Source organism: Coprinopsis cinerea (genome assembly GCF_000182895.1).
Source record: "Coprinopsis cinerea okayama7#130 chromosome 3 map unlocalized cont3.3, whole genome shotgun sequence".
In the NCBI taxonomy this organism is placed as follows: Eukaryota; Fungi; Basidiomycota; class Agaricomycetes; order Agaricales; family Psathyrellaceae; genus Coprinopsis; species Coprinopsis cinerea.
The window spans coordinates 2,052,086-2,069,836 of record NW_003307542.1 but is presented as its reverse complement, the minus strand read 5'-3'; the positions used below and the strand labels follow the sequence as shown (position 1 = coordinate 2,069,836).

Genomic DNA, 17,751 nt, shown 5'->3' with positions numbered 1-17,751 from the left:
CTTGAGAGATGAAGAAAAAAGGGTGGACGTTAATGAACAACACACACACACCACCGACGGCGACGTTGAAGATGGGCCTCGTGGGAACTGGTTCAATTTCCCTTCCGCCAAATCACTTGTCATGTGATCGCATCTCTCTCTTTTTATCACGCGCCGGTTCAGCTTGCAGCTCATTTCACACAATTTCAGTTTGGACCAGCAAGAAACGAGAATCGCGTTTTTGGCTAAAATACAGAGGGCGTTGCACCACGAGTAGATATACACACAAGAAATTCGTCAAAGAAAGCGGACAGAAAACGATGGTGTGTCGAAAGCGCATGAGATCTCACAGAACCAGGGAATAATCGCGAGCCAGGAAATTAGTAACCGCCGCCGTAACCTCCACCTGAAATTCATTGGTCCATTAACCCTGCCGAGTCCAAATGAGAATCAACGTACCCTGGTTGTATCCACCACCACCGTATCCACCTTGGCCGCCCTGGTTGTATCCACCACCACCGTATCCACCACCACCTATACACGTGCCAATAGTTAGTATATAGGGATCGGGAATGAGAAAGATCGACACCGACCGTATCCACCACCGCCAGAGTAGCCTCCGCCACCGTAGCCTCCACCTCCAGAGTATCCACCTCCACCTCCACCTCCCGAGCCTATAGTAGCCAGCAGTCAGAATACACAACGGTGCAGTCACAAATAGGGAAAGCCGACCTCGAGCATTAGCAATGTTGACCTTGATCCGGCGACCGTCAAGCTCCTGATCGTGGAGGCTGGCGATGGCAGCATCGGCCTCCTCAGTAGCAGAGTAGGTCACGAATCCGAATCCACGAGAACGACCGGTGTCACGGTCACGCATGACGATGGACTACATTGGGAGGCTAGGCATCAGACATTGCTCAACAGCGAGGGATATGATGGTGGTGATGATGATGATGGAATCAATGATGGAGAGGGAGACTGGTCATCGTCGACGACGACGTCAGACAGCAACAAAACAGGAGGCGACAACTGATGTGCAGAGAAAGCGAGGAAAGGGAGTCATGATGGAAGAGAGGACGAGGGGAGAGAGAGAACGAGAGATAGCGCACATCGAGAACATTCCCATACTGCGAAAATGCCTATAATATTTTGATAAGAAACAGTTGAGATCCAGCTATCGAATAACGCAGTCTTGTATTGCTACTGACTTGGCGCAGCGAGTCGTCTGTAGTGTTCCAACTCAAGTTACTACATGAGTTTGTACTATTAGTATACAGCGCCCACTCCTCCCAAGTTTTATTTTGTGTTGCAAAAACAAAACCCAAGGGAGAAGTACATGCCTCGACATCACTTCAAACAGGGAACACAGAGACTGACCCGACATAAACCTTGGCCGACATGATTGCAGACGTTACAAAATTCGAAAAAACTTTTGGAAAAAAAGAGAGAACACGGAAACCGAGCCGGAGACAAGTCAAGAGTCAAGGAGTTCGTTATGGGGAGAAAACAAGAGGCGGGACCATTCATCAATTCTTATACCTCCTCAACCCACTTTCGCACTCCGCTAAGGGCCCCGCTCCAAGGTCACCTGGCCCGTGCTTCGATTCACCCCCAATACATTCCACCTGTCATAATGCTTCCCGCTTTACGAAACACACACCCCAAAACACTCAGCATGCTTTGCCATTTGCGCAATGTACGATAGTAATGTGCGAGACAACAGATACAGCAGTCGTAAGTAGTAAAGTAGCAGAAGAAAACGTAAAACAGCATGCATAGAATGTGTGTGTGCGGGTCATTAACAGTCGTTACAAAAGGAAATGAAAGGAAACAAGCGGTCAGAATCAAGGACTGCCGAGGGTGCTCTTCCTCTTCTTGTCCTTCTTCTTCAACTTGGGCTTGGGTTCGTCGCTCTTCATGCTAGGCGCCGGGCTGTCACTCATAACAGCGGTGATAGAGCTACCCTCTCCTCGGGAACTAGTTCCCTCATCCGTCGAACCACGAGGGGAAGCGGTTTCACGCTTCAAAACGGGCAAAATCGAGGACACTGAGCCCTGTCTGCGAGTCGTAAGTGAGATCCGGCGAGCGAGACGTTGGAAGTTCTGCGATGCAGTCCTCTTGCGTTTGGGCTCTGCGTCAGGGTCGGGGGTGCCGTTGCGTGGAGGGGAAGTGGCTTCTTCGAACGTAACTCCGAACGGAACAGGGGGGGAAACGCTGGAGGCACCTTGAGGGGGGGATGCAGATGTCTCTGGTTTGTCAAGTACTGAAGCCGAGTCAGAGGCAGGGAAGGCGATAGGGGCAGAAGCGATCGGGGATGCTGCGGAGACAGGTGCATCGGGGCCCCTGGTGGAACCGTCCTGACCGGCCGCAGTGACATTCAAGGAAGAACCACGGGGTTGCGATGGCTCCTCATCGAGAGGTTCAGACGAGGGGAAGGCCACAACAGGGTCGCTCGCCAGGTTCCTGGAAACTTCAGGCTCCTTTGGGACATCCTTCGTCTGTTCTTCAACCGGCTTATTCTCATCCTCTTCAACCTTGTCGGTGTCATCGCGCAAATCGATCAATGCCTCTTGAAAGGCGCCAGCAGGTTCAGAGGGTTGTCCAACAGGATCACCGCCGTCCAAAGTGGTAGGGCTCGAGTCAGGCGCGTTGGATTCGACCTCCTTCCTGAAGCTGCTCTTCCTCGAAATGGGGTCAGAAGACGAGACCTGATCGGCCCACATGGAAGCGAAGACGCCATCGAGTGCAAGCAACTCTGCGTGGGTACCCTGTTCGATAATTTGTCCTTCCTTCAACACCAAAATCCTGAAGAGAAATCAAATGTCAATGTCCGATGTGCACGCAATAACCCTGTGCTTTGACTCACAGATCAGCTGAGGCAATAGTCTATGGGAAAGAATGTAATCAGAAAAGGCTGGGGAAACCATCTAAAAATAACTTACGGAAAGTCGGTGGGCAATTGAGAGAGAGGATCTGCCTTGAACGAGGTTCTGCAATGCCTTCTGGATGTCCTTCTCAGTCGACGTATCAAGGGCACTAGCAGCGGCTATTAGGTAAAAACCTAACTAAGAACGTGGAGTGGCATACCTGGTCGCTTCGTCCAAAAGGAGGATGGGAGGATTCTTGAGAAGAGTTCGGGCAATGGACACGCGCTGCTTCTCGCCACCACTAAGTCGGACACCGCGCTCGCCAACCTTGGTCTCGTAACCATTCGGGAATGACATGATTCGGTCATGCATCTGAGCTGAACGAGCAGCCTCCTCGATCTCTTCCTGACTCGAACCAAATTTGCCATATCCAATGTTGTACGAAATCGTAGTGTTAAAGAGAACCGAGTCTTGAGGGACGACACCGATGGCGTGGCGCAAGCTCTTCTGAGTCACATCCCTAATAGACGAGCGGCAAACATGAGCACCCAAGTACAGAGTAATACCACCCTCAGCATACACACCTGATATCCTGACCATCAATCAAAATGGCACCTTCTCCGTCCTTGAGGTCATAGAATCGATAGAGCAATCGCAAGATGGTCGACTTTCCAGAACCAGATTCGCCGACAAGTGCAACGGAGCAACCCTTGGGCACCTTGAAGCTGATCTTGTTGAGCGCAGTGGTACGCTCATCATACGAGAAGCAAACGTCACCTAGAAAGGGATCGTGTCAATGGCGTTACAAACCAAGGCAATGGGTGGCTACTTACGGAACTCGATCTCTCCATCGGTTACAACGAGGTCGGGGGCGTTAGGTTTATCGTTGACCTCGGTGGGCTCGTTCAAGAGAGCGAGAAGTCGCTCGGTATCAACCAAAGACTGATTGACAGAGCGGTAGATGTACCCGAGTTGGTTGAGAGGGCCATACAGCTGGATAAGAAGCCGTCAGTACACGAGGCGCCCAACGTAAAACCTCCCGTGAAACACCCACCTGAGCGAGATAAGTGATGAAGATAACGAATTCGCTAGCACCCCATCGTCCCTTCACAATGCCATCCGCCACCATCATCGATCCAACCAAAAGTCCGACCGTCTGCCCGAAGGTTAGCCGAGCATTCATCCCAGTGGTCAGGAGACACTTACGATAATGAAGTTCTGGACAAGGTTGAGCAAGTTCAACGAAACTACAAAGCTGTCAATGAGGGATGCAAGTTGAAATGGGACTAGGCCACATACGGATAACCTTGAGCTCCAACTTTTGATACTCGCGCATAGCTTCCCGGTATCGCTCGCCTTCATGGTCTTCACCGCCAAAGTACTTGACAGTCTCGTAGTTCAACAGAACGTCGGTATGGATTCCACGGGTAATCACATCGCGGTCATTCATCTGACGGCGAAGTCGGGTTCGGTATTTGGTGAGAATAACACTGGCGGCAACTACCAACGCGAATTAGATCCTACTCTGTTCATAAGCGGAGACAAGGCACTCACCATAAGAGAACATAACAACAAAGATGACAGCAGCGAGGGTCCATTCGAATAGCCAGCAGAAGGCAGCGAGAGCAATGAAAATATCGACGAATGTAGGAACGATGTTGAAAAGAATAAGCTGCGGGACACCGTCAGTTTTACATCCGCATATGATATGCCACGAGAAACTCACTTCAAAAGTATGATTAATGGCAGCACCACGGTCCAGCACTCGCAAGATTTCACCAGTCTTTCTGCGCGTATGCCAGGCAAACGAAAGGTTCAAGATATGATCGAAAGCCAGCTGGGACATTTCTGCAGGAACAGTTTATCAGCAGTGCTCTTTGCTCTACGAGACTATCTAGACTAACCTCGATCCGAGTATTGCATGACAGGCGCCCAGAGAGCCTAGAATTATCAAATGTCAAAAACCAAACCATCACGCTCAGGGAAATCTTTCTTACATCACGAATAGCGGATAAACCACCGCTTCCCTGCAGATAGCGAAGACCGACGTAGCCAAAGAGGTAGGGCCATGGCGAAGTTCCGTTGCCTTCAAGGCTGGAGATGAGTTTGCCCAACGCGAGGGGCAAAGCGAGGTTGACGACGCGTCCAATGACCAGAATGACGATGCAAAGAATCTAAACGAATGACGTGAATCTCCGAGAAATGAACCGGGAGGGGACCTGGTGACATACAGCAACAAATTGCAGATAGCGGCTCTTGGACGGCCAGAGGTAGGGCGAGAGACGACGAATTCGTGCAAAGAGTTCCGACCAGGTGGGCTCTAGCGAAATCTCCGGCTTGGGTTCAAACTAGACCAGGTCAGCCACACGTACATCACAGGCGAAACAAGTAGACCTTACCCCTGGGGCGGTCGATGGAGCAGGAGTGGTGGCCCTGGTCGCCGGTGCCGAGCTGGCAACATTGGAACGCGTCGGACGGAAAGTTCCATACTTGCTGTTCTCCCCATTCAAGGCTGAAAGACCCGTGGATTGTTGATGACCGGCTTCTGGTGGCAACAAGAAGCTTGAGGCAGTCGGTTGCTGGACTTCGTCGTCGGTGGAAGGAACCGCGGTATAGGTGACGCGAGGTGAAACGAGGGAACCGAGCAAAGAGAAGAGAAGAAGAACACGGAAAGCAGGCAAAGCTAAATGCAAAAGGTTCTGAAGGGCAATGTGGCCTTCTGGAATTTGAGCTGCGGAGGGAGCAATAAGTTTTAAAGTTGGCAATATTTTCTGACGCAACATACCGGCATCGCGTAGCTCCACGCCGAGTAAGACGGTGAGGGCAATGTCGAGGAGCAAGGTAGTGGAGACTGCGGTTCTAATCCTCCTGAGGGACCAGATCTCGACACCAGCGACGTCCTTCCAGGCGCCAATGGCAGCCAGGCCAGCGAACCCGACCAGACCGACGATGGTGTTGATCGGGATTCCGCTATGACGAGGCCACTGTTTCGAAAGAACGGCAAAAACAACAAAGACGAGCCCATCAGCAAGATAAGTGAGGGCCGAAAGAGAAAGAAAAGAAAGAATAGCAGCACGACGAGGAACGGTTGTAGCGACGACCACAGAGGTTATTGGCGAGTGTTGGTCGGGATTTGGCCTTGTTGAAAGGACGGATAGGGCAGCGAGGAGGATGACTGCCGGGGAGGCGATTCTGAGGACGAAGACGGGCAAAGCCGTCTCCGCCATTGAGGAAAGCCAAAACATGGCTGTGGTCGTCGCCAACAGAGACGGTGAAGAGGATGAAGGGAAAGCTCGAGCCTCCGTTAAGCCTTAGACACAGCTCTGGTTTATTATGTAATCTACCACATTCGGGGATCCATCAAACCTCCTATTCAAACTTTTGCCTCGTGTTCATTCGTCATTTTTCTGCATTCTGCCCTTCTTAGCGAACAAGTCACAACACTAATATCGGACCCACACACACACCTGATTCAGCCCTGCAGATAGTTCTTCGTACTGCAAGCGAACTTCCTCCAGCTTTTGGCCCTGAGTCTCCAGTTCACCTCGGTCTTGTACTTTCAACGCTTTGCGCGTCTCTGCGATAAACTCTGACGAGGTCTTCACCGCTTCGTCGCCCTTATCATTGCCAGCCTCGTGTGCTGCCTCGCCGGGAAGTAAACCCGCCAAATCCACTTCGCTCGCACGGAGCAAGGCCAGGTCCCGCAAGGTTTCGGATAACGGGAGCGCTTTGATGTCCTTTGCCTTCTTGGTTGATTGTGACATACGTTACGGTGGGCTAGATGCGAAAAATGAACGGTTTACAGCGCCTTTGGGTGGTCTTGGAGAACCCGGCAGCCTGGACGCACTTGATGGTTATGAATAAACCAAACAAGCTCCGCCCAATCGATGATCACACCACCTCCCGAACGTCCCCATCGATAAACCTCCTGACTCTTCTCGATATATTCGGTCGTCTTACTCTAATGTACACCGGTGGCGATTACAATAAAAATGAACGTGTGATACAGTCCGTCACATCTAGGGATATGCAAATAGATCAAGCACATCGTCTGAAGCTTGATGAGGGTCTGAGCTCTGTATCTCATCTAAAGCCGCCCTCTTGCGTATTGGCACCCCATTCCCGCACCGTGATTGGCCCTTGCAATCAGAATCCGCCGAGCAACACGAGGGCGAATTGCGCCGGGACAAGCTTGCTGATTGGGAGGCACCACGAGGCACATTCCTCCCGTGCAATACCGTCCGGTGAGAAGCGGCATTGGCAAGGAGAGAAACAAAGTCATTCAGCGGTTTGGAAGGTCGGGGACGCGTGGGTCGGGCAGGTCTATCCGTGTCACCGAGGCCTTGGCTCTTCTGGCGCTTGAAAAGGTTGAAAGGTATGACCTCGGTTTTTGTATCACGCGACGTTGAATGTCGGATAACGGAGCGTGTCCTAGGGGTCGGGATCGCGATCCTGCGCCTTTGGACACTCTTGAGCAGGCTATCCCTATACGACACACTCTGCTGTGTCTTCTGCCTGACCCAACAACCAATTTCATCCTCCCAAGCCCAATCATCAAAGTTACGACGCGCCGGCGTCGCTAGATTGAGCTCGTCAAAGTCCGATGTCGCATTTTTCCGCATGGGTGTCGGGGCTGTCATGGTGTTGCCATCGAGAAGGTCGTCGAAGCTTTGTACTGAACCGATCACGCTCGACGAGTGAAGCAGATTCTCTTCTGCCTTATCCACCAACTCCATCACCCGCTCACGATACGCCTTGATATCGGGACGCTCCTCCACCAGACGAAGACTTGGGTCGTTCTCCAAGTTCTCTACAAAATGGAGCGCACATGTCCATAAAGACGCCTCGTGAGCGGTCAATTGACGTTTTTGAAGATGGGACGCATAGATCTTGAGTTTCTTGTGACCTTGCCGCATGTATGAGGCGATCGAAGTTGTATCATCTTTCGGGCTCAGAGTACCTTTGACCAGTATGGAAAAGGTCAACGCTCGAGGGGTGGATAGAGAAAGCCACTTGCCGAGATTATCCAGTTGCCATTGGGAGAGCGAACCAGGTGAGGCGATGAGCTGTATCGCAAGACAGCACAGTGAATCTTTCAGAACACTGGTTGATTCATCGCGAGTGGTGTTCCACGCCCCGTGCTGAGCAGTTCGAAGATATTCAAACGCGCGATCGCAGTATGGTGGTACGCCGTCGGTGGATAAAAGATTATTGGTGACACAGTCTGTCCATCTAGACAGTAAAGTGGACAGCTGACCCCGATAGGCTGGTTCCAGACTTGAGGCCGACAAATATCGACAAAGGCCCATGGCCAGCCAAACCAAGGATGGAGGGTGGATGCTCTGTAAGCGCCGGGCCAGAGTATCGAGAGCTTTGGCACTCCAGGTCTCGGCGTTTTCAGTCAGGCCGAGTGCTGAAAACAGAATGGCCATAAACGCGTCGATAGTGAACCCGGCGGAGATCCACTTGTCGAGATATTCCACAATAAACTTGGAATGGGTTGGACTGGAGATCAAGGACTGGCCATTCGGTTTTGGTCTTAGAGCGAGGAATAGCAATGCTTCCAAGAGCTGTGATGCTTCTGACTGCAGACGGTGTATCAGGGCCACATCGAGAAGGATGCAAATCAGTGTTGGATGGTGAGGGCAGGTATCGAGTATTATGGCCAAGGCATGAGACACTAATAGCCATCTAATGAAAGCGTGTAAATAAGCCGGTGTAACCAACGTGTGCCAATAGAAGACTTACGCGCGATAGGCGGCAGGAACAGCTTCATACATTTCATCAGCATAACTGATATCATTCGACGCGTCTTGTTGCTGTTGATCGTCGTCTTGGTCGTCAGGTTCTTCCCATTCTTGCAGATTCTGACCAATGGTGATGGCGCACAGAGCAGTAAGGGGTATGACACGGGTAGACACGTTTGCGTTTTTTGCCTTGACTACGATATTCTTGAAGGCGTCGCGAACGGCGTATACGCGGCGGGCGAGTTCCAGGGAACCTCTGTACTCCTGAGAGAAATAGAGCTGGGAAGCCAGTTTGTCCGGAGGGGGAAGGATGACCAAAGGATCATGTTTCTGATTGATTTGGATGAGACCAAGGCGATTGGTGGAGGTGGATGAGTATGTTGCTGATGGCCTGCTGGCGCCGGTTGCTTGGGTTGGCAATGGTAGTTTTGCGAGAACGTTGCAGCATGTTCTGAGAGGGCGAAGGAGACGGTTGATTGCGGCAGTTGTAAGGGCTTTTGGGTCGGTGGACATGGACAGAACCAAGAGACGCGCTGTGGCATTTCCTTTGGCAGAAGATGTCAACGGAAAAGAGCGGGCCGGGACTGTCGCCAATCATTTGTGATGCCATAGCAGCGGAAAAAGGACAGAATTTATAGAGAGGCTTGATCCAAATCTGACTTGTCCCACTCCCATCCAAATGCCCAATACAATACAAAATCCATCCAGGCTCTTGTCCCCAGACACAGAGACCTTCTCCACTCCACCAACTACTCCAGCAGCCTTCGCCCACACAATGCACAACCAAGATCCCCTCCTCATCCGTCCTTCTTTGTCCCGGAAGAACAGCAGGCCCTCGTCTCTGAACACCGTCTATTCTCAGAACGAGTACAAACCAGACATCGAGCTCGAGGTCACATCTCCAGGCGGCAATGGCACAACCGTCGTCGCAGCCAACGGTCATCACGATCGTCCCGCTCAGGACGAGTCCACAGCCGTCAAGAAACCAAACCCACACCACACCCCGACCCCGCAACAAATGGTCAAATCGCCCTGTTTTGTCCACTCTCATCTAGACAAGGGAGCCGATCTCACAAAGTTTCTCATGAACAAGCCCTACGATATCCATACCAAGGATCTAGGGGTAGCAAAGTCCTTGCAGCAGGCCGGTACCAGCCCCACTCACGCCCGCTTCGATCATACCGCGACACAGACCAGAAGCTTTTCTCCAGAGTCTGTCGCCTCCTCTTTTGCCTCTGGCTACGAGGTCGACGACGAGGACGAATACATTGGAAGCCTCACCACCCAACTCGCCGAAACGGCCGTCAGCGTACGAGAGATGAGCAAACAACTCGGTATGTCTCAGAACAGATTCAATACCCATACCAGATCTAATTTTTGCTTCTCCAGGTCGAGCCCGTGTTCAATCAAATATTCAGAACGTCTTGATTGTCACCAAAGCGAGGGACAACAGACTTATCAAATTAACTCGCGATCTTGCCCTCTATCTTATGCTCAAGCGCCGGCCAGGCCAACAGAGAGGATTGGTCGTGTACGTTTCAACTTTTCATTGGTTCTTACTCGTTTTCTCAACGGTGTCATTAGTTACGTCGATAGCCAGCTCCGAACCTCCCGACGTTTCGACGCGGAGGGTATCAAGCGGGATCACCCCGAACTCTTTGCCCCTTTCCCCCGTCGTCGCCCATCGAGCTCCCAGTACACCAATGCAGCCCAAGAGTTCCAAGGTGAAGAAGGCCAACTGCGATACTGGACTAGCAGCATGTGCTCCCGCAATCCTCATCTCTTCGACTTTGTTATCACCGTAGGTCATCCTCCCCGTAGAACCAGAGTTCTCTGTCTAACCGCCACATCTACTCTTAGCTCGGCGGTGATGGGACTGTCCTCTTCACCTCTTGGCTGTTCCAGAAAGTCGTTCCTCCGGTCCTATCTTTTGCACTCGGTTCTCTCGGTTTCTTGACCAACTTTGACTTTGCTGATCATCAGGCTGTTATGGATTCCGCTATCGATAATGGAATCCGTGTCAACCTCCGAATGCGGTTCACTTGCACTGTCTATCGCGCAGTTGCTACTGAGAAGGGCAAGGGACGAAAGGCAGTGAAGAAGGCCGAGACAGGCGAGATCATCATGAAGAACTTGGAGAAAGGCGGAGGATGGGAAGCGCTTGAAGGAGGCTGGGGAGGTGCTCCTGCTGACGGAAAGTGCACCAAAGACAAGGAGATTATGTGCTACACCACCCGTCCTGTTGAAAGCTTTGAGGTACTCAACGACCTCGTCGTCGACCGTGGCCCAAGTCCATACGTTAGCTTGCTGGAACTCTTTGGTAAGTTCACCCTGTTTAGAGCTTTTGCCGCCAACTAACCCCTGCTCAGGTGATGACCACCATATGACAACTGTGCAAGCTGACGGCTTGACCATCTCCACCCCTACGGGCTCCACAGCCTATTCGGTATGTTTTCTTCAAGTCAATGTCTTGGGCTCCCTAACCAAGTCTCGCAGCTGTCTGCTGGAGGTTCACTCGTCCACCCAGAAATTCCGGCCATCCTCATTACGCCCATCTGCCCACATACCTTGTCCTTCCGACCAATGCTCCTCCCTGACAGTATGGAGCTGCGTATTTGCGTCCCGTACAATTCCAGAAGCACCGCTTGGGCCTCCTTTGACGGTCGGGGCCGAGTCGAGCTTAAACGTTGGTCGCCCTCTTCTATCATCGCGTCCAGTCGCTGACTAGAATCTTAGAGGGAGACCATATCAAGGTCACAGCCTCTCGCTACCCCTTCCCCACCGTCTGCGCAGATAAGCAATCCACCGACTGGTTCCACGCCATCTCGCGCACCCTCAAATGGAATGAGCGAGAGCGCCAGAAATCATTCGTCGTCGTAGAAGAAGGGCCCGCCAAACCCAAGCGCCGCAAACGCAGTCGCGCACCCGCTGTTTCCCCTGGTCGTTCTCCCAAGGTCAGCGAGATGGACGAGGAGGATGAGGAAGACGACGAGGCATCCAGCGAGGAAGATGACAAATTCGACATTGACGATTCCTCAGCTGCAGAGTCGGATTCGACGACAGACGCCGGTGTCCAGGCGGACGACTTTTCCCATCTGAGACCGCCCTCCATGGCCACCGTGAAAGACAGCAGCGGCAGCAAGAGAACCAAGCGCGGCAAGTCGCGGTCCAAGTCCCGTCCTCGCACCGTCTCGACGCAATCCCAGTCCTCGGATGCATCCTATCATTCAGGCGTGGACTCGCCCAGCCGATACGCAAGTCCAGGACCGCACTTGTCCCATGGCCGACATGTCGAATTCAGTTACCCTGATTCGAATCAATCTTCGCCGTCCTCCGAGTCCGGACTGAACCACTCCGCACAGCAAGGCATGCGCGACGACCTGCACCTCCAGAGGTCCCCCAGTGGCCGAAGCCGTATTCCCAAAGACAGAGACATCGGAGCGGAGACGCCTAAGACAGCAACTGTTCCATTGGGGCAGTTACATGGCCATGGTCATAGCGGGCGCGGGCGAGGCCATTCGATATCGAAGCTCGACAATGCGCCGCATAGAGCGTTTGCTGTTTGGGGCCACGACGAGAGCGATAGCAACGCTAGCGATAGCGATCTCTAGAATGATCTAACCCATCCCGTCTTCTAAATTAATATAAACTTATGGAAGATCTTGCTCTAGAAGATGAAATAAAACAAGAAGCTGTCGAGATATCGTAGTGTAAAGCAAAGGAGACAAGAATTACCGACACGATGTACAATATCTATTTCTTTACATGCCATTCCATCACCTCCCTTTTTCACTCTGTTCCATGTAGTGTCCCCACTAAAATGCGGTTGTTTCTCGGTACACCAAGGTAGGCAAATCCCGGTAATCAGGTCGATCCTTTGCGATGGCTGCCAACCAAGAATTGATTCGTCCAACCGAGACATTCTGGACCTCCTTCGTCTTCTTGTCCGTGTCTGACGACAGCTGCGATGCAACGCGCGGGAAGGCATCGACTGCAGCAACAGCGGCAGCACGCAACAGATATGCCTGATCCTTCGTCACCACGAGTCCACTTACCCTAGGACTTGGAGACTCTGATTCGCTCGTCTCCGCACCCTTGTTTCCTTTTGTCCCTGTCGGTGAGCCCACTTGAGCCTTGGTCTCCAGCAGACTTTCCCTCTTTTCTTCTGTTGCCGTCGTTGGCTGCAGTGCCTCGAGCTTGGAAGATGCAGATACATCGATGATCCCAAGATGCATCAGAACACTCGGGAGAACACCATCAGCAAACGCCGGAAAGTTGTTCACTGACGGAATCGGGAAAGGCGGTGGTGAGATCGACCCAAACCGTACCGATATCGCGTTGAGCAGGAACAAGGCCTTGTTGAAGATAAATATATCTGTTGTTTCGGAAGAACGAGTCAGGGAATTGATGAGATAACACAGGAGAAAATAGAAGCGTGCCTTCGCCGTCGACGGCTGCGCTGTCGCGGAACGCTGGGATCGCACCAGTTATCTGTCATCCTTCCCGTCAGTGGCCATCCAGAGAAGGCACAGTCCTTCAAGATCTGGGTAATCAATTACCTTCTCTATCACCAAATCTGCAAACGCCTCCGGTACACCTTTGGAGCCAGCTTCCCTCTCACCACCCTTCAACGCTTCTACGACCAGGAACCCAAGATTGCGGTACCCCATCCCCATCAACTTTCTCCCAGTTTCATTCAGCACACCAGTGATACTCTTAACGAACTCGAACATCTCCCCTCCCAGCTCACCAACTGTTACACCATGCATTTGAGGATGTGGCTTCTCCACCATGACATCGACGCCCATCAAATCGGCGACTTTTGCATGCGACAGTTCCGCCATGCCTTTAGCAGAGAGGTAATCTCCCTCCGTACTGTTGGACGCAATGTACATTGAGAAGATCAAGGCTTTGGCGGCATTGGAGGCACCATGTCCCATCTGAGCGCGGAGGGTAGTTTCGAAGGAGGACCCAAAGTTGAGGAGGGCGAGGATCGATAAGACGTTGAGTTCATCGAGGGCGGAGGCAAAGTTTAAGGGCAGTGCGAGACCAGGAAACGATGAAAGTCTATCGAAAGACTCCAAGAAGGCTGGCGAGCCCAAAAGGCGTTCAATCGCAGCCTCGTCGATCTATCCATGCAGCCCTGTCTCAAAACTTGAACCACAGTCTAGAAATGACTAGACATACACACCTTGATGCCCTCCTTCTGACATATCCTACGCGAGGATTCTTTGACACTGTCAAGATACTTTCCCGAAGCAGGTGACTGACTATTTCCGGACATCGTACGCGTGCAAAGGAAAGGGACAAAGCCGCCACAACGGCCGCGTCACGTCAGGTTTAAGCGCCCAATGTCGGCGGACCGATTGATCCGTTTCTGCCGAATTTGCCAACAGTGCGCTGTCACTGCGTGTCTTCTGCGCGTCTCGTTCTATCTGCCACCACCAAAGATGTCAGTCCTCGTTTTTCGAAGCGCATCTAGCGCACGTTGCACACCAATTGCATGGAGAATTGCGGGCACTCGATTCAATGCCACTGTGGCACAGGGTACGTCAGCTGGTCATCGAATAGAAGCCTGTGCAACATGTTTTTGGGTGGAAATTGAAACGTTTGGAACTTTTAACTTCAGGACCAGACATCCGAAAACAGATCATGGATGAAATTAAGGTGGCAATGAAGGTGAGTACGAATAAATTGCCCTCTTCGCGTTAATGATAGCTCTAATATGGTCTTAATGGATGGTCAGAGTAAAGACACCGTGAAGTCCACAACCCTACGCGTACGTTTCAGCACCATAACGCAAACGCATGCCTGAACCAGGCCACTTACACCACTCTGCGCGATAGTCGGTTCTTTCAGAGGTCTACAACGCCGACAAAGCATCAAAAGATGAAAAGGTTGATTCCTCGACAATAGTGAGTAACCAGGTCACCGTCACGTTCAATCCTTTAACCGGTATGCGCCATTCAAGGTCGGAATCTTACGCAAAGCCGTTGAACGTCGCGTGAGTTCTCTCCACAATCCCGGAAAGCATGGTGGTTCTCATCCCTGCATGTATCAAAACATGTGATCGCACCCATGTAGACCGAAGCAGCTGACAAGTTCAGGGCTGCTTCTCGCGACGACCTTGCCGAAAAAGAGTTGCAGCAGGTTGACATCATCTCGAAATTCCTACCTCCCACTTTGCCGGAAAGCGAAGTAGATTCGATCTTGTCGTCTATCCTTGAGCAACTACCACCAGCGAATGGCCCTCCTCAAAAGGCTCTCGGCATGGTCTTTAAACAGTTCTACACTCAAGTGGACAAATCTGTAGTTGATGCTGAACTGGTTAAGCGGAGAGCCCAAGCACTGTTGGCAGCCAAATCGTAACTTTTACCGCCGCAACATCGTCATCGAACATCCCCTGCTTGGAATATATACTATAGATAGTGTATTGGTGCATTTATAATCGAATTACAAGGGTTCAGTACTGGTAGCTCCAGTGTCTCCTGAGGAGTCGTCCTCTGAGGTTCCTGAGAAATTCGTGGGTACTTCTGGCCGTTTTTCTTCCTTTCGAGACACCGAGGACGGATGGGATGGACCTGCATTTGGTGTAGAGGGGAGACTGGACGGCAAAGCGCTCCTCATTCGCATCAGGTCGTCGATGCAACGGTAGACAGTGTTCGAGACTCCCTCGAGCACCCTTAGGCGCTCGTCAATCGCCTCTCGGGTCAATTGGTCCAATGTTTCCAGTTGTTCATCACTGAGATGGGATGGAATGCTGGAAAGGGACCGCGACGTTGACAGAGGAGTCGTCTGCCCACCGGCCGGAACTTGATCGAACAATCCTGCAGTTTGGGGGTAGGCACCAAATGCTGTTGGGGTGCTTAGATTCCAGTTTAGCGCTGGCAGGCGACGGCTGTTGGCGCTGAATTCAATGTCGTACATCGGAATCAATGGAGGCGCGCCGTGATTGAATGTCTGCGTTGTGGAAGCCGAAGACGAAGGGGTAGGTGATGATCTTTGTCTGACCGGCTGTGACGTGGATTCAATGGCCGTGGTTGTAGGGGTTGGAGTGGGCTGAGGAACAGTGGATGGACCGCCGAATCTGCGCAGCGCAGCTTGCCTTGCGGCCTCCCGGGGTGACAAGGTCTCCAATGGTGTAGAGCCTGTATCAGATTCTGAATCTGAATCTGAGTTGTCAGAGTCAGTTGAGATCCCGCCGTTCTGGGGTTGTGTTGTTGGCGTCGACTGTGCAGGCGCGGCGTTGACGGCACCATTCACAGTTGGATTAAGCTGCCCTGGCTCTGGCCAAGCTTGCCAACCACCGTCGGGTCCCCTGTGACCACGATATTGCGGAACGGGGTTCAAGTTCGTAGGCACTTGTCCTGGATGGTTAGCGCCTGCCCTGCGGCCTTGATATTCGACATCGTATTGAACCATGATCTCCCTAGCAGGGGCTGCGCCATTGGGACGAGCGGTTTGGTCGCCTGGGGCTTGATTTTGGGGGTTCTGATTATTATTCTGTGGGAGATTTGGTGGACCAAAAAAGCGATTCACAAAACCTAGCGGGTTACCGAGAGGGTTGTTGCCTTGTTGGTTCAGCTGAGGAATAGCGCCGGGAGCAGGTGCGGGCGGATTGTTGTTTGCTACCTGTGGATTGGTTGGCGGATTGTCGTCAAGGACAGTGCGTCGACTGCGTGCTGTTAATCACACGATCGATCACAATTGAGATGAAAGACATACCATGTCGGACAGCTCTGTTGCCGTTCCAACCAAGATCGCAGACAGTAAAAGTGGAAGATGTGGCCACAGGGTAATTTCTTCGGCGTCATATTTGGTCCTTCCCGGTCATTTGGCGTCGCCTGAGGCTGATTTTCTTGGAAAACCATCTCTTCTCGGCAGATGATGCAGGTGCGGTCACTCATTGCTGCCAACTCTTGCTCATCTGCATTTGGGTAGCGCTGGTCCATATTTCGTGTGGCAGTCTGGTACCGGTGGAGCGCCCGAAGTCGCGTGATGAACGATCGAGCCGTGATGTACACATCCCTGACGATGTTGAGAGGCAGGCCGTAGAAAGTGATGATTACGGTGAAAAACACCAAGTAGACAGACAGTTTCATGAAGTCTATTGCAGAAGGATTAGTTTGCGGAACGATCAAGCTCATGAAAAGCGCGCACCTGTTGCAAGTTCGATATAGAACGTCCACATGCTCTTGTTTTCCCAAGGAGGTGCGTTCTCTCCTCCCCGTTGGCCTGCGCGACGCAATTCGTATGAAGTCAGAAGATATTTGCAGATGGTATTCATGATGCTTGAGATCAAAATGCCATACTGTATTCAATTAATACTCAGGTTGGGGGACGATGATGAATCCAAATGGCGACTCACTTCACTTGCAAATAGGACCATTCCCCCAACACCAACATTGAGGGTGTGTTCGATCGTGAACATAAACATAATGATGTCTGTGACCCAAAGGACTATGAATAGCGCGACCATTCTGCAATGGAAAAGCAGAGGCGGCCCGGGATACGGTCGTTGGTCCATCTAGGTTCGGGAGAAGATGAGAATGACACCAGAACGTTGGAAAGTTCGCAGCTCACCCATTCAATGCGATCACTAGCTAGCCAATGGAAGGACTTGACGAATAATAGGAATCCAAACATGAAGCCAAACGATACATCAAATTCATCACGGAAGATAGTGAAGGCCAACAACGACTCTGTTATGAAGAACCACAGTCGATCGTAGAGGCGCTGCAGAAGGCATAAGTACCGCAACATTCTGGTGCAAAATAGCGCTCACTTCAATTTCAATTGGCCGCAAGGGTCCAAAGAAGATTCGCTGGACAAGATGACCACATAGTAGGGCGATCAGAAAACAGAAATTGGCTAACGCCTGTAGATATATCAGTCGTGTTCCAGATTCAATCGCGAGCGAGGGACTCACAAGGACACTGCGGCTACTCTTCGAGAGGTAAATCGCGACAGAATAGAAATTGCTGTAGTTCTTGAGGGCATTGACCACGACCGCGCCGACGGCAGTCAAGGATGCTAAAGCATAGAAGGATAATCTATGCGAATTCAGAACACGCGCCGCTGCATGCAGTCTCTGTCGGAGGACGTCGTTTCCAGGCATTCAGGGGTGTTGGTGGTGTGGAAACAAGAGAGCATGACGC

General features: G+C 51.8%; 8 protein-coding genes across 8 annotated transcripts; 2 read left to right on the top strand and 6 right to left on the bottom strand.

Annotated features, from left to right (window-relative positions):
- Positions 1-186: 186 nt before the first annotated feature.
- On the bottom strand, positions 187-1,379 carry CC1G_07391 (glycine-rich RNA binding protein; the record flags this gene model as incomplete). The annotated part of the gene is made up of 7 exons (XM_001830424.2): positions 187-385; positions 439-513; positions 573-653; positions 712-865; positions 1,089-1,118; positions 1,188-1,227; positions 1,357-1,379. The coding sequence occupies 7 exons, from the start codon at positions 1,377-1,379 to the stop codon at positions 360-362; spliced, it is 429 nt and encodes a 142-aa protein (XP_001830476.2). The 3' UTR covers positions 187-359.
- Positions 1,380-1,623: 244 nt separating this feature from the next.
- Positions 1,624-6,073, bottom strand: CC1G_14219 (mitochondrial half-size ABC transporter; the record flags this gene model as incomplete). Its single annotated transcript, XM_002911640.1, has 16 exons — positions 1,624-2,784; positions 2,846-2,865; positions 2,922-3,015; positions 3,067-3,366; positions 3,431-3,623; positions 3,680-3,839; positions 3,901-4,002; positions 4,053-4,093; positions 4,146-4,346; positions 4,401-4,518; positions 4,573-4,694; positions 4,751-4,787; positions 4,844-5,020; positions 5,078-5,194; positions 5,246-5,577; positions 5,632-6,073. The coding sequence occupies 16 exons, from the start codon at positions 6,071-6,073 to the stop codon at positions 1,824-1,826; spliced, it is 3,417 nt and encodes a 1,138-aa protein (XP_002911686.1). The 3' UTR covers positions 1,624-1,823.
- A 165-nt stretch (positions 6,074-6,238) lies between these two features.
- On the bottom strand, positions 6,239-6,610 carry CC1G_14218 (hypothetical protein; the record flags this gene model as incomplete). The annotated part of the gene is made up of 2 exons (XM_002911639.1): positions 6,239-6,289; positions 6,314-6,610. 2 exons carry the CDS (start codon positions 6,608-6,610, stop codon positions 6,239-6,241), a joined length of 348 nt encoding a protein of 115 aa, XP_002911685.1.
- A 255-nt stretch (positions 6,611-6,865) lies between these two features.
- On the bottom strand, positions 6,866-9,106 carry CC1G_07389 (hypothetical protein; the record flags this gene model as incomplete). The annotated part of the gene is made up of 2 exons (XM_001830422.2): positions 6,866-8,537; positions 8,595-9,106. 2 exons carry the CDS (start codon positions 9,104-9,106, stop codon positions 6,866-6,868), a joined length of 2,184 nt encoding a protein of 727 aa, XP_001830474.2.
- Positions 9,107-9,368: 262 nt separating this feature from the next.
- CC1G_07388 (NAD+ kinase) lies at positions 9,369-12,204 on the top strand (the record flags this gene model as incomplete). Its single annotated transcript, XM_001830421.1, has 7 exons — positions 9,369-9,927; positions 9,983-10,124; positions 10,178-10,394; positions 10,454-10,913; positions 10,963-11,039; positions 11,090-11,279; positions 11,330-12,204. The coding sequence occupies 7 exons, from the start codon at positions 9,369-9,371 to the stop codon at positions 12,202-12,204; spliced, it is 2,520 nt and encodes an 839-aa protein (XP_001830473.1).
- Positions 12,205-12,408: 204 nt separating this feature from the next.
- Positions 12,409-13,877, bottom strand: CC1G_07387 (hypothetical protein; the record flags this gene model as incomplete). Its single annotated transcript, XM_001830420.2, has 4 exons — positions 12,409-12,789; positions 12,881-13,084; positions 13,153-13,722; positions 13,785-13,877. The coding sequence occupies 4 exons, from the start codon at positions 13,875-13,877 to the stop codon at positions 12,409-12,411; spliced, it is 1,248 nt and encodes a 415-aa protein (XP_001830472.2).
- A 166-nt stretch (positions 13,878-14,043) lies between these two features.
- CC1G_07386 (hypothetical protein) lies at positions 14,044-14,962 on the top strand (the record flags this gene model as incomplete). Its single annotated transcript, XM_001830419.1, has 6 exons — positions 14,044-14,140; positions 14,223-14,272; positions 14,340-14,372; positions 14,440-14,508; positions 14,565-14,597; positions 14,678-14,962. The coding sequence occupies 6 exons, from the start codon at positions 14,044-14,046 to the stop codon at positions 14,960-14,962; spliced, it is 567 nt and encodes a 188-aa protein (XP_001830471.1).
- An 84-nt stretch (positions 14,963-15,046) lies between these two features.
- CC1G_07385 (synoviolin 1) lies at positions 15,047-17,711 on the bottom strand (the record flags this gene model as incomplete). Its single annotated transcript, XM_001830418.2, has 7 exons — positions 15,047-16,268; positions 16,319-16,700; positions 16,754-16,904; positions 16,962-17,120; positions 17,177-17,329; positions 17,379-17,471; positions 17,523-17,711. 7 exons carry the CDS (start codon positions 17,709-17,711, stop codon positions 15,047-15,049), a joined length of 2,349 nt encoding a protein of 782 aa, XP_001830470.2.
- Between the last annotated feature and the right edge of the window lie 40 nt (positions 17,712-17,751).